At 34.5% G+C, this 13,228-nt stretch overlaps 1 protein-coding gene across 2 annotated transcripts; it reads left to right on the top strand.

The window, feature by feature from the left end:
* Positions 1–4,814: 4,814 nt before the first annotated feature.
* LOC148039566 (phospholipase A2-alpha-like) lies at positions 4,815–9,764 on the top strand. Of its 2 annotated transcripts, none has more exons than XM_087665214.1 (4): positions 4,815–5,105; positions 5,321–5,360; positions 5,861–5,974; positions 9,357–9,764. In XM_087665214.1, exons 1-4 carry the CDS (start codon positions 4,929–4,931, stop codon positions 9,509–9,511), a joined length of 486 nt encoding a protein of 161 aa, XP_087521340.1. In that variant the 5' UTR covers positions 4,815–4,928; the 3' UTR covers positions 9,512–9,764. The 2 variants fall into 2 exon arrangements, with proteins under 2 accessions (XP_087521340.1, XP_087521336.1); XM_087665210.1 differs by having other exon boundaries at positions 4,826–5,105; positions 5,861–5,986.
* The last annotated feature ends 3,464 nt before the right edge of the window (positions 9,765–13,228 follow it).

Raw genomic sequence — 13,228 nt, 5'->3', positions numbered from 1 at the left:
ACTCTTCGTTATGCGTTCTTTTTCATTACACTTCCATCTCAATAGGCTACCATAAAACTAGAGCAAGGGAAGGGAATGTTTCCTCCTCCTAAACATAGAAAGGTAGAGGGAAAAGAGACCTCTCCTAAGCATACAAAGGAAGAGCATATAGATATCTCTTTCCTCCCCTTTGCTAAACTTGACTATGATATCTCTATTTCTCTTGAGGAAAGATATCTCTATCATCTCCTTCTCCTAAACACAACTTATCTCTCTTTTTTTCTTAATAGAACTCACAACCCTCTCATCTATCACTCTCATAGACTCCCTCTCACTCTTTCTATCTCTCTATGTCTCTATTTACCCCTTGCTTACTCTCTCAAACACATCTCTCTCTCTCTCTCTCTCTCTCTCTCTCTCTCTCTCTCTCTCTCTCTCTCTCTCTCTCTCTCTCTCTCTCTCTCTCTCTCTCTCTCTCTCTCTCTCTCTCTCTCTCTCTCTCTCTCTCTCTCTCTAACCCCTCTTTATATGTCCATTACACTCTCTCTTCCCTCCTTTTGTTTCCATGGATTTTCCTTCTTTCTCATTACATTCCCATCTCAACATAAACCATATGAAATCTCTTTCCTCTTTCCTCCTAAACTTGAAAATAGTAAAGAAATGAAGAAAAGAAAACCATAATGATGCAAAGAATGCAACCAATTTAGAATACAATGAAACATTAATAGATATTTGAATTTCACTTGATAGGATACATAATAGTGAAGAAGTGCAAAAATAGAACTAAAAAAGACTTCAAGTTATGAACACACCTTGGGGAGCTCACTCTCATGAAAACCTACATACTAGGTGTGTTCAAAAGAGTATAGATAATCCCATTTTTTACAACTTGAGCTTAATTAAATGACTTGCTTTCAAGGGGCACTTTTTAAGGCGTCATTTAATTGAAATTGAAATGTTCTTTTCCAAGAGCCACAATCTCTTCTATAGACGCATAAATTTTAGAAGTATTTGGCTATACATGATCATATTGATGCATGTTTCACCTATTTCTCCACCTAAATGGTGATTTCCAAACAAAACAAACCCTTGTAGCTTGAGTCTAACATCTCCACAATTTAGCCAAACACCTCACATATTTCAAAAATACTCCCCATGTGATGCATATCTAGCTCTTAAAATAACAATATTGTTATTGTAGGACAAACATATATTTTGCAGGCAATGTATGTAAAATGGAGCATAATTCACCATTTGGAAGATCAAAAGTTGGAATATTATTAGCATGTGACTTAGTAACCACATGATTTTTCACATTGTGGTGATTTCTACCATCACAACCATTGGTTGATGTTAAAATATCATGCACAACATGATCAACATGCATCATGCTCAAGGTTGTATCAACTTGCTATTCAACTAGCTCATTATTCCCAATTGCAATTTCAATGTGGAGAGGCATATTTTCATGAATCAATCCATTATGATTTCCACCATTTCGATGGTTAAATTTTGAAACATTATTAATATGCAACTCATTAATCACACGATTTTCCACATTCTTATGTCTCCTTCCATTGCAACTGCTCTCAATGATGGTAAAGTATTAGTCAAATCCATACCAAACTATCATTGTTCTAGTTCATTATTTTCACTTGCGATCTTAACATGAAAAGGAATAATCCAAACATCATGCATCCTCCGATGACCTCCTTTAATGGATCTATAATGAGCTAAAACCCCTCTTTGGGAGTTAAATGTTAGAACACTATTAACATGTGAATCATTAATCACAAGATTTTCTACATCTATGTGAACTTGGACATTGCAACCAACTATTGATGGTAAAGTATTAGTTAGATGTATCCTAAACTATTGTTGGTGGGCTAGTTCACTATGACCATTTGGAATCTCTTGATGAAAAGGTATGTTTTGAACATCCCTATTATGAATGGATCTATCATGACCTAAAACCTCTCTATGAGCCTTGAGCCTCACAATCTATCTTTGTTCGCACATTGTGGAGCTAATCACATCCTATGAACATGCAACACATAGTCTTTGTCAGTTGTTCAATGCAAATACCCCATATTGATCGGATATCCACAAAATATTTAATATTTTGTGGATAGGAACATTAAATGTATTATGGATATTCAAACATTAAATATTAAAGCTTAAAGTTACACAATACATTAAGCATCATGACTATATTTATTATGGCTAGATTATAGTGATAGCATTGTATGTGTTATCACTACAAAGTGAACACTCTCATTCTGATGTTGTAATGAGAAAGAGATACAAATTTAGAGTTACTTGAACTAAACATAAAATTCAAGCATGTAGAAGTCTATAATAGCCATTTTTTTCTCCTCCCCACCAATGGTGTAGCTTCTACACAAGTAGGCATAACCCATACCACCTTGTATACTCCTTGTCTACCTTGGTTATATTAAATGATTAGTGAATCCAAACCGAAGAAACAATACACACATACAAACTATTACTTATAAAACCCAAAAAAAGAGAGAAAAATAAAATACTTACAAATTCCAAGGAGGCCCAACCACTGCTCCCAAGATCTGATGCCGGATGCAATGTAGGTGCATGATGCACATCCTTCCACTACTTCCATTTTTCAAGATTTAGTTAATTTCCCTCTCTCTCTCTCTCCAAACCCCCCCCCCCCCCCCCCCCCCCCAAAAACTTTGAGCTCAACCATGGGTGTGATGAAGAAAGAAAAAGCCTTGATAGTTATTAATGAGTGTTTATGTGTGTGTTGGAGTTCACTAAAAAGTGAGAAATCACAAGAGGGAGTGAGGAAGGGAGGGGGGGAGGTATATATATATATATGTGTGTGTGTGTGTGTATATACATATACATACATACATATGTATGTATGTATGTATGTATGTATGTATGTATGCGCACATATATCTACACATATAGGTGCAAACCATTAGTAGAGGAGTAAGAGGACTTGATTAACCAAGTTAGTTTTCCCATGTTGGTCATTTTTGGATCCACATCGACCAAGGATCCTAGAGAAAAATTGGCTCCACTATCCTTTCAAGTACTCCAAAATAATAGTGTCAAGGATATCCCTTTTTTGACCACCTAGCCTTGCACACGCACATCCCATTTAACTAGGTGTAAACTATAAGAATGTGATTGCATGTCATTTGATCCATTCCTATTTCATAGGTGGGCCTATGTAAATCATAATATTCAATATGTGCACACAAAAATTTGAGACATTACAATGATGTTTATTGATACTTTTGATATAGTAATCCAAAGAAGCTTCAAAGATCTTGATAGCTGCCATGTACACATAAAATGAATACATTGTTTGGTAATATTACAAAATCAAGAATTCGCTATAGGAATAGTGACCAGATGTGATTTCTCACATGTATGAATACATTTCTCATCAATTGTTGTAGCTTATTAGATCATTAATGGGCATATACTTTGGGCCCTAGACCATGTGAGATTGTATTAGAATTTTAGATAAATTTCACAACATGTTAGTTTGTAGCTTGTCATTGTTTGTAACTATAACTCAAGCATAACATCAAGTGTCAAAGCATGTACAATTTGCATGCTTTTTAGTGGTTAGAGCATGAAAAATGGGCAAACAATAAATAATTTGCAACTTGACTTAAATTTTTTTGGACTTTGTACTTTTATAGTACTCCCCATCTAAAAGGCTTTCCATTGATATGTAATGTGCCAAGTAAAAATTTATATGAAGTAAGAAGTTAGGTTTCTTATAGTTGCCCCATAATTGTTGCACCTTTCAATAGTGTGAGAGGCACAAAAATTGGGTTGCCTACTAATGCTATAATGGTTTGTGAGAACAACACCTAGCTTATAAAAAGGTTCAATAGCAAGGAGATCATGTTGGCTCACATCTTTGAGAGAGAAGGAATAGCAAATCATGATTACGAATTAATTTTGCACTCCACTAATTATAGTGACAATTAAGAGAAGAAGGAAAGAAAATGGGAAAACTTGATAACAACATGATATGTATATGCTTTGTATCAGCATGGTTCATGGATTCATAATGAATAGATGAAAAGATGGAGAAATAGTATCAGGTATCGGATATTCCAAGGACTAGTTTCACCTACCCTCAATATATTACGTCATAACATCAATCAATCTTGGATTAATGAGAATGTGGGAGAATACTATTTCAACTAATTTAAAGTGAAAAGAAACTTGTAGCCCCACATTGCTTTGAGATATGCACTTAGAATTCGGAAAAGGCTGTTTGGTATGTTCAATAAAGGGAGATGTAAAAAGGAGAAAGGGAGAAAGCATGAGAGAGAGAGAGAGAGGGAGAGAGAGAGTGTGTGTGTGTGTGTGTGTTGTCTTTCGATGAGCAAATAGTTATGAACCTTTCTAATTTTCAAAGAAAACATGTTTAGGATGTTGATCCAAAATCTTTTAACCATGTTGACTTTTCCACACTTTACAGGTTTTATTGGTTATGTTCTAACATATGGAGTTTCTAAATTTGATATCAAGGAAGAAAATGCTTAGGAAATTTCAAAGCCAAATAGACTCCAAATAGACTAGAGGTTGGAATTGGAGAACATGCTTAGGAAATTTTAAAGCACTCTTGTTTACTTATGCAATCAGGCGTCAATGGAGCACTCCAACTGGCACAAATGCTTCATTTTCAAATGAGCACTCCAACCGGTTCGCTTTCTGTTTTTCTCTCCTTTGGTCACGTATAAGTAAAGTTACATTTTCCTTAACATGAGAAAAAGTTTGGACTCATGTCTCTAGGTTTGGACTCTATGACAAGACTATAAGAAAGTTATAAGATGGAATCCAAGGTTTGAACTCGTGTAGATGCAAAGGTTTGGACTCTATGAGAAGACTATTATAACAAGGCTATAAGATGGAATCCCCCACAGCCAGAAGCCCAAATGTATGCTTCTATATTATTGTTTGGACGTGGGAGAATGGGGCGAGCTGGGCCAGCAAATTATGCTTGTGGGTTAGCGATGATGGTCAAGCCGAGTGGATTAATGACGACCCTAATTATAATTATCGCCTCTTGCGGCACCCCGGCACATGCGCTCATCGCCAACACCTCTGATCTGGTTGGTTCTCTCTCTCTCTCTCTCTCTCTCTCTCTCTCTCTCATTAATCGATGTAATTGAAAGGCAATTAGTACAGTGATGCTAGCTGTTAATTAATCGATCGTACATTATAAATCGATGTAATTGATAAGGAATTACAGTAATGCTTGCTGTTAATTAATCAACCATGCATGCTATAATCTAATTGATTGATTGATCATGCCATGTGTACGCAGTTGCCATGCAGCACCACGTGCGAGTCGCAGTATTGCGCCTGTAAGAGATTATCATCATCCACTTGTGATTAACATTACACTATGATAAACCCGCTGATGCCCCTTAAATTTTGAGAGCAGCTATGCTTCGAATTATCGTTATGATCATCTGCCGCTGCGTAATCGTCATACAACTCCGATAATCAAACATATTGATCAGCTTGTGCATGCCACGAGATTTGTTTAGTATCATGACGCTCTAACTATAAATTGTGCAACTGATCTACATGGATGGATCAGTATAAGTGATTGTAGAAGCATGATTTATGATAATCACTTCTGCCTCTAAACATACTATATATATGCGTATAAGTACACAAGGTTGATGTATGAGTGTCTAAGACTCCGAGTGTAAATTGCATATTAGCTGATCTGCATGGATTGATTAAATGTAATCAACGTGGATAATCATATAATCCGATTGTGAATTAGTATGATGGATGGGTTAATAAGATCAATAACCATTGTATGATGATTATGATTTATGTATTATCATTTTAGTTCCTCCTCTGCTGAGGTATGGCAAGTACTGTGGGATCGGATACACGGGCTGCCCTGGCGAGAGCACCTGCGACAACTTGGACGCGTGCTGCCAAACCCACGACGCATGCATCGGTAGTGACCCAAGTAAATATACACATTTCATATACATTGCCTTTTCTATCACTTCCTTCTTAAATGTTAAAAATTTCCCTGTCATTTCGTCCTAAATATAATTGAAATATAACATTCATATATATCATTAAGACTTAGAATCCTTAGTGTTTATGTTATTGCTTCATCATTCTTATTCTTACCCTTCTTAAATGTTAAAATTTTCCCTGTCATTTCGTCCTAAATATAATTGAATATAACATTCATATATATCACTAAGACTTAGAATCCTTAGTGTTTATGTTATTGCTTCATCATTCTTATTCTTACCATATCATTTCATCCTTGTCATTTGATCACATACATATCACATCAAGTGAGATAGGTTTTTAGGCAAGGTAAAAAAGAAGAGATCCCTGTGGTCGCTTGCCTGTAAATACATGGGTGAATAGTTTGTTGATCTAACACCAAGAGTCTAGAAAGAATGGCAAAACCATGTTATAAAAACCTTGATATAAAGTTTTAAAGGCAAATTTCAGCCTAAAATCTCTTAATTGTGCATATATGGGCTTTCTTTTGATGTCTAAAGCCTAGTTTTCTAGCCTATTCATCATAAAACCTCCAAAAGTAACCATTTGGCTAAAAGTCACACCTCATATTTTTCATTTTAGTGAGACCAAAACTTTTTCTTTTTTATGATTTAACATAGTAAACCTCATCATCAAAATTTCCTCTTAGTTGATTAAATGTATCTATATCAGTGACACATTGTATGACTTTACTTTTGTATGTTGTCATGATTTAGAATTAAACATTATCATTCCATTCTTATCATGATAGAATCCCTTATTTGGCCAAACAAAATTGGTTGAAACTTGGGACCTTATTGGACCCATATTGCCACACTTTGGGCATATATGTATGGTCTTCTTTTGGCTCACATTGTGGTACAAACTAGACATGATAAAATAATTGCAAGCCAACTCTTTTCACTATGCCCTTTGATCACCACCCTTAAACTAGCATAGCTCTACCCCACATAAATCACATGCCTTAGGGAATTTGATAGCATAGAGAAAACCAGTCTAGTTGTTAAAGGGCAATTATCAACCTCCTTTTTTTAAAGGAATGGATTGCACCTTTAATGATTCCTACACATCACTTGCACTTAAGGGATGTTCTAAAAACTCATTTCTTATCTATTATGAGCTAATAAAACAACTAGTCCCTTTGGTAAGAAAATTATAGGTTTTTCTCAAAGGTCCATAAAAATTCCATTGACATAACTATAAATTTACCCAAACTTTACTTTTAAAAATACTCCTATTGTGGTGAACTCATGTGATACTTTTGAAGGTGTATCCGCAATCTAATGAAGTAAAGTATGGGGCATTATTTTGATATTACTTTAAGTCACATCGACACATGTATAAAAGTTGTAAGAGACTATTGTACATTCATTTAGACATTATCATTCAAGAATAGTATAAGTTCTTTTAATCTTTTTTATCTTCTTGGTACATCTTCCATGGTTCTCTTCTTTCTCCCCTCTTTCGTATTTCTCTCTCTTCTTCTAGTTATTCTCTCACCTTTGTACTATTTTTTCTCTCTCATCTACACTCTTCTCTCTCCTCTCCCTTCCCTCTCATTTCACTTCTTGACAAATGGCATCAAAGCTTCAATCTTTGATCCATTTCCATGACCATTTACACCTATTATCCTTTAGAAAATCTATTTCTTCTATGGTACAGTGGTATAAGCTATGACAGGTCTTAGTAGTGACTAGCAAGACCTTCACAAATACCAGACATGCTTTATTGAAGGCTTATAACAAAGGATATATGGACAAATCTAGAGGTCAAAGGACTAAAATGGTACGTTTTCACAAACTTCTAAGCAAACTTTCAAGGTATTTTGGTTAAAGAAGATTCATATTAGTTAGAGAAGAATGAAGCTACAATGAGTTTTTGAATAGAACTTCTTCTTATTCATCCTCTTGTGCTTAGCTTCCATGGCTACTTTCTCTCATCTCTACCTATCTTTCTCTCTCCATCTCTAGTCTTTCTCTCTCCTCTGAAGACGTGCTCGATCTCTCTCCTCTCTCACTTCTCTTCTTGACACCCAAAATCATTAGTTAGACCATTCAAAAAATTCTCATAAATGTAGTATCCATAAGGTTAGATAAACTTTAGAAAGTCTCCATCATAAGTAAAATTATTTAATTGGAGGGGCACTAATAAGCGTTAATGCCTCTATCAACTAATAGATATTGTATTTATGCTTTTAACTCCACCCACGTGAGAATGTTTGTCTAGCTCAAATCACTTTGCATTCTTATCAAGGTAGCCTTTTTTTGGGGGGGGGGGGGGGGGTTTGATAACTTAAAAGTTTCTAATGCCATAAATTGCCAATAACTTAGTTGCAAGTATTAGTCATTATAGGTTAGTGTATTAGGATCATGAGAGCATCAACTCTGCATTGTTGACATGAGGTATTCTTATTAGAGAGAGTAGCATTGGTTTGCTATATATTATTTTAGATATCAACAAACCAACAAGTGTCTTTAAAATTGTTATGAAAAAGAATAAAAGCATTGGTACTCCTTACCTTTCAACAGAAGAGTCATTATGCATCCTTTGAATACACATGATATCCTTTCTTTTTTATCAAAACACTCAAATCTCTAATGAGTTATGAAGTTATTGTGCACTTTTAGTTTCTAATATAATATTGCAATGAATTAACTAGGCGAGAACTTCAGAGCAGTTCATAATGTGGGTTTGAATTTTTTCATAACATTAAAGTCTTGCTCATAATATATTGACTACAATAAGACTAGATTGAGGAGGAAAGATCTCTTTAGGGAGAGTTTCATGTGAAGACTTGAGAAATCAAGCAAGAGTAGGCTAGTGCTTCATATTACAAGAACCTAAACCTATGGGTCTTAAGTTTGGGTCATAGCAAGTCATGAAAGAGCTCATGTTGGTCCACTTCGAGCATACAAAAACACTTATAAGTGAACACATGTTGAGAAGATAATTGAAAAATTTAAACAAACCTTTGCGTATCTTTTAACTTCAGAGCCCCTAAATGCTACACACATAAATATAACTTTAATACTAGTGAGAATGCTTTGCATTTGATAATATGCCTACTGATTTTCCTAGTATAGTATATTGGTTTTAAAATTCTAGAGCAAGAAAGTCTACCTAAATTTGTGATAGCTATGTGCATTTGGTTCCATTCAACATTTTTACACAATAAGCTTCTTTGTAACTTAAATAATAACATGCATCTTCCCAAAATTGAAGTTATTAAATTATTTTATTTATGATTTTTAACAAAAAAAAACCAACTCATCTTGCTAGAAAAAATTTACTTAGAACTACTTTTTCTGTAACAGGAAATTATTTAAATGTAACTTGCAACCAAAACTTGCTAGATTGTGTTAAGCAGTATCACCTATCTGGAGATCCACAATTTGAAGGCAACACATGTAACATAGACACAGTTGAGCATACCATTGAGTATGTTATGGAGGTTGCCATTCATTTTTGAATAACTATACACAAACCTCATGATTGGCTAATTCAACACATACAATTGACAAAGAAGATTGCCTAAAAGCAATCTCTTGGCAACTTTTCAAATTATTAGGGAAAATTGTCATAATTATTGTAGTATGTGTATCAAGTATTTGAAAGCTTTTTTGCTCCAAATTTTCCAATAATACTCAACATATACATTGACAGATGTATGTTTTTCAATTCCCTTAATTCACTTTATAATATGAAAAGAAATATAATCATAAATCTCATAGTGGTTACATCATGTTTTTCGCTTGCATATCCTAGTATCATGAAGTATTTCTTAACACCTAACGTTGTCACAACCAAAATAACAAATCATTCATATGTATATTAAAAATGATAGATATGAGAAAAGAATGACTGAATTGTTCAAACCATGAATCCTCCTAACAAAAAATAACTAGTCAATCACATGAATTTAAGCAATATAAAATAGGGAAATTTTACCTATAAGTTGATTTGCTAAAGGTAAGATTGAATCTCTACTCTAGCTTGTGTTGATTGTTGCCAAAAAACTAGATTGCAAAGTTATGATAATAAAAATCCATTGAAAACCATAGATAAAAGGTTTATCAATCCTTGTTAACAAAAAAATAGCTAATCAAATGCATAAATTCGACAAGTACAAAATAGGGTAAATTTACCTATCAATTGTGGTGCAAAATAGAAGCTAGAAGCTTTGATCTACCTTGTTTTGATTGCTACAACAATAATTAATCCCAAAGTTAGAACCAAAATCAAATCCTACTATAAATATAGTAGAAAGGGAACACACACACACACACGCACGCACGCACGCACGCACGCACGCACGCACGCACGCACGCACGCACACACACACACACACACACACACACACACACACACACACACACACACACACACACACACACACACACACAGATGAGCATCTATGCCTTTGTTTAGAATGAACTCTATAAGAAGACAACAACAACTAGAACTAACATTAAGGCCTAATGAAAATGCAATAGAAAAGAGAATAGAGAGAGAGAGAGAGAGAGAGAGAGAGAGAGAGAGAGAGAGAGAGAGAGAGAGAGAGAGAGAGAGAGAGAGAGAGAGAGAGAGAGAGAGAGAGAGAGAGAGAGAGAGAGAGAGAGAGAGAGAGAGAGAGAGAGAGAGAGCCTATGACCTCTCTCTCAAAAGAATCTATGCAACAAAACAATAACAAGAGTTAGAAATGATAGTAAAACCTACTTTTAAAAAAAAAGTAGATAAGAGAAAACACAAAGAGAGATTGGCACCTATAAGTTCTAAAGCAGCAAGGAGAGGAAATTGTAGAGGTAAGTGGAATAATCAAAACCTTGATTACTCTCATCAAAGAGTTGCAATGGAGATGAAAATTCACTAGACTAGAGAAGAGAGGGAAAGTGGTTTATTGCTCAAATTTTTGGGTCAAATTGATTTTGGGGGAGAAAAAAAGAAAAAAAGAAAAATTCACCAAAAAAGGGTGGGAGAAAGTACAAGGATAAAATTGCTCAAAGTTTATGTACTATTCATTCTCCATTAAAAAAAATCCCCCATTATTTCTAAAATAAAAATCCCAAGATTTGGATAGAGAAGATTCACCCTCCACGGATGTCAACATCTAGCCTTCCTATTAGATAATTCAAAAGGCCCATCTCTTAAAGTATGATATTTCTAAGGGTCCATTCTTGAGTTCATTTTTTCCACAATGTATGCTTCTATATTTATGAGTGAGCCCTCTCCCCCCCCTTGCAAGCTATCCATGGAGCCACCTTTAGCCATATGTTTACTCTCTAATTGCTTAATAAGTAAGCAATATGTGCCTTTTTTCTTCCTGGATAAAAACATTCTAGTATATCCCAAGCATCTTTAACTGTCTCATATAAATGAATGCATAGGATCATAGTATATGTAATGGACAATGCAATCAAGACATGAGTCACTACATCTCTGATATGCCAACAAATCTACTCAAATAGTAGGTTATGGTGGTCTTAGTATTTAATTAGACCAAAATTAGAACCTATAACATCCTCAATAGCACATGTTTCTATTGCTTTAAGCAATAGATGTAGCTTCCAAAACATCATTAGGATGTTTTTCAATCCCATGCACAATGTTCTAAAGCCCCTTTATTGACCGAAAAACACTCATAAAATCTTATCCTAACCTGAGAAAATCGAATAGAGAGTATTGATGACTCTACCTAAGAGTTCAAAGCCCATCCTAATACCATTGTTGGATTCAAGGTTGTAGGAATGCACACATAGGCTAGGTAAGAAGAAGCTTGAGAGAGCACAAATAAAAGTGCATGAAAAGTGTATTGAGTAGCATCAATAGAGAATAATTACAAGATTGAGTATTCTCTAGAGTGAATAGGCATATGTACAAGGCTATGGGGTAAAATCTCCTAGAGAGAGAAAAAATTGTCCCCACGATCCTAACTGTGTTCACACCCATTACTACCAAAAATATGGTAACATCAACAATTGTACAAACTAGATCATATATTAGTAAATTTGGAGCCTCAAAACAATATATTTTAGTGGAACTCTACTTTTGACTTAGGATATGGATTGTGTAAAACATACTTTAGAATACATGGTACATTGCTAAAAAACTTTGTGCAAACAAAGAAATGAGAATTTGTAAGGCAAAGTATAGGCTCTAGTCCATGGTTGTCTTTATGTTCTAACTAATATTAACATGTGAACACTATATTTTTTGATATTTTCTTTCAATTTTGGATGGACTTTTCATGACTACTTTAAGAGGTACAAATTAGTTAAAGTCACTTTGCATAAGTAGAGAGAATAATGGCCTAATGGGAGCATAGTCACATTTCAATCCATAGTCCTAATCATACAAAAAAACATGAATCATGAAAACATCAAGGACAATGGCATAGGGACCACAATCCACTAGAGAGGGAACTAGTAAGAAAAAGGTGCTAGATACCTAGCCGTGTGTTTGCAATCACTTAGAAAAGTTACAAATATTTTGATTATTGTGTTTTGCACCTTCCTTTTCTCTAGTGGTCCATCAAGCCTTCCAATGCCCTTATTGTTTGGTTTTTCACGGATTTTACATATTTTTCTAGTCATAAGACTCATAATGGTCATTTTTTTCTCACTGAACTTACTTCTTTTGTGGTCATTGAGACTTGAAATCAAGTTTTCTTAACATAAAGAAAGCTTGTGACCAATTCATTATTGATACGTTTATCATTTTTCAAGGCATTAAGCATATTGTTATTACTCAATACCCATCTTATTATGAAAAGAAAATCCATTGAGTTTTTTCAAATCTTCCATTTTGTTGCTTTCTTAGCCTCCCTCATGATATAGGTGCACTGCTTTTTTATTTCAAGCAAACTGCTTGGAAAATTTATTACATTTAGGTGACAAAGTCCTCAACTTGAGAAAAACTTTAAATATGCTTGAGCAGTATTTTTTTATATGGTCCTTTATATACATACTTCTCTTGTATAAAGGGAAAATTTTAGGCCTTAAATCCATAAATTTTGCCTAAAATTCAAACCTTGGGGTATCATTATGATTTTGAGGGCTAAAAAAAGAACTTATTTCTAGCCAAACTTTTCTTGGGGACCCTTATTTTTAGGAAAGGGAAAATTCATTAAGCCTTACATAATTGCATATGATAAAAAACAAAGATACACTAAGAGGGTTTATATATAATG

This window comes from Lygodium microphyllum, chromosome 2, assembly GCF_053477565.2.
Source record: "Lygodium microphyllum isolate KBCC chromosome 2, Lygodium_microphyllum_v1.1.10, whole genome shotgun sequence".
In the NCBI taxonomy this organism is placed as follows: Eukaryota; Viridiplantae; Streptophyta; class Polypodiopsida; order Schizaeales; family Lygodiaceae; genus Lygodium; species Lygodium microphyllum.
Note: the sequence above shows the minus strand (reverse complement) of the source record. Positions and strands in the feature narration are given on the sequence as shown.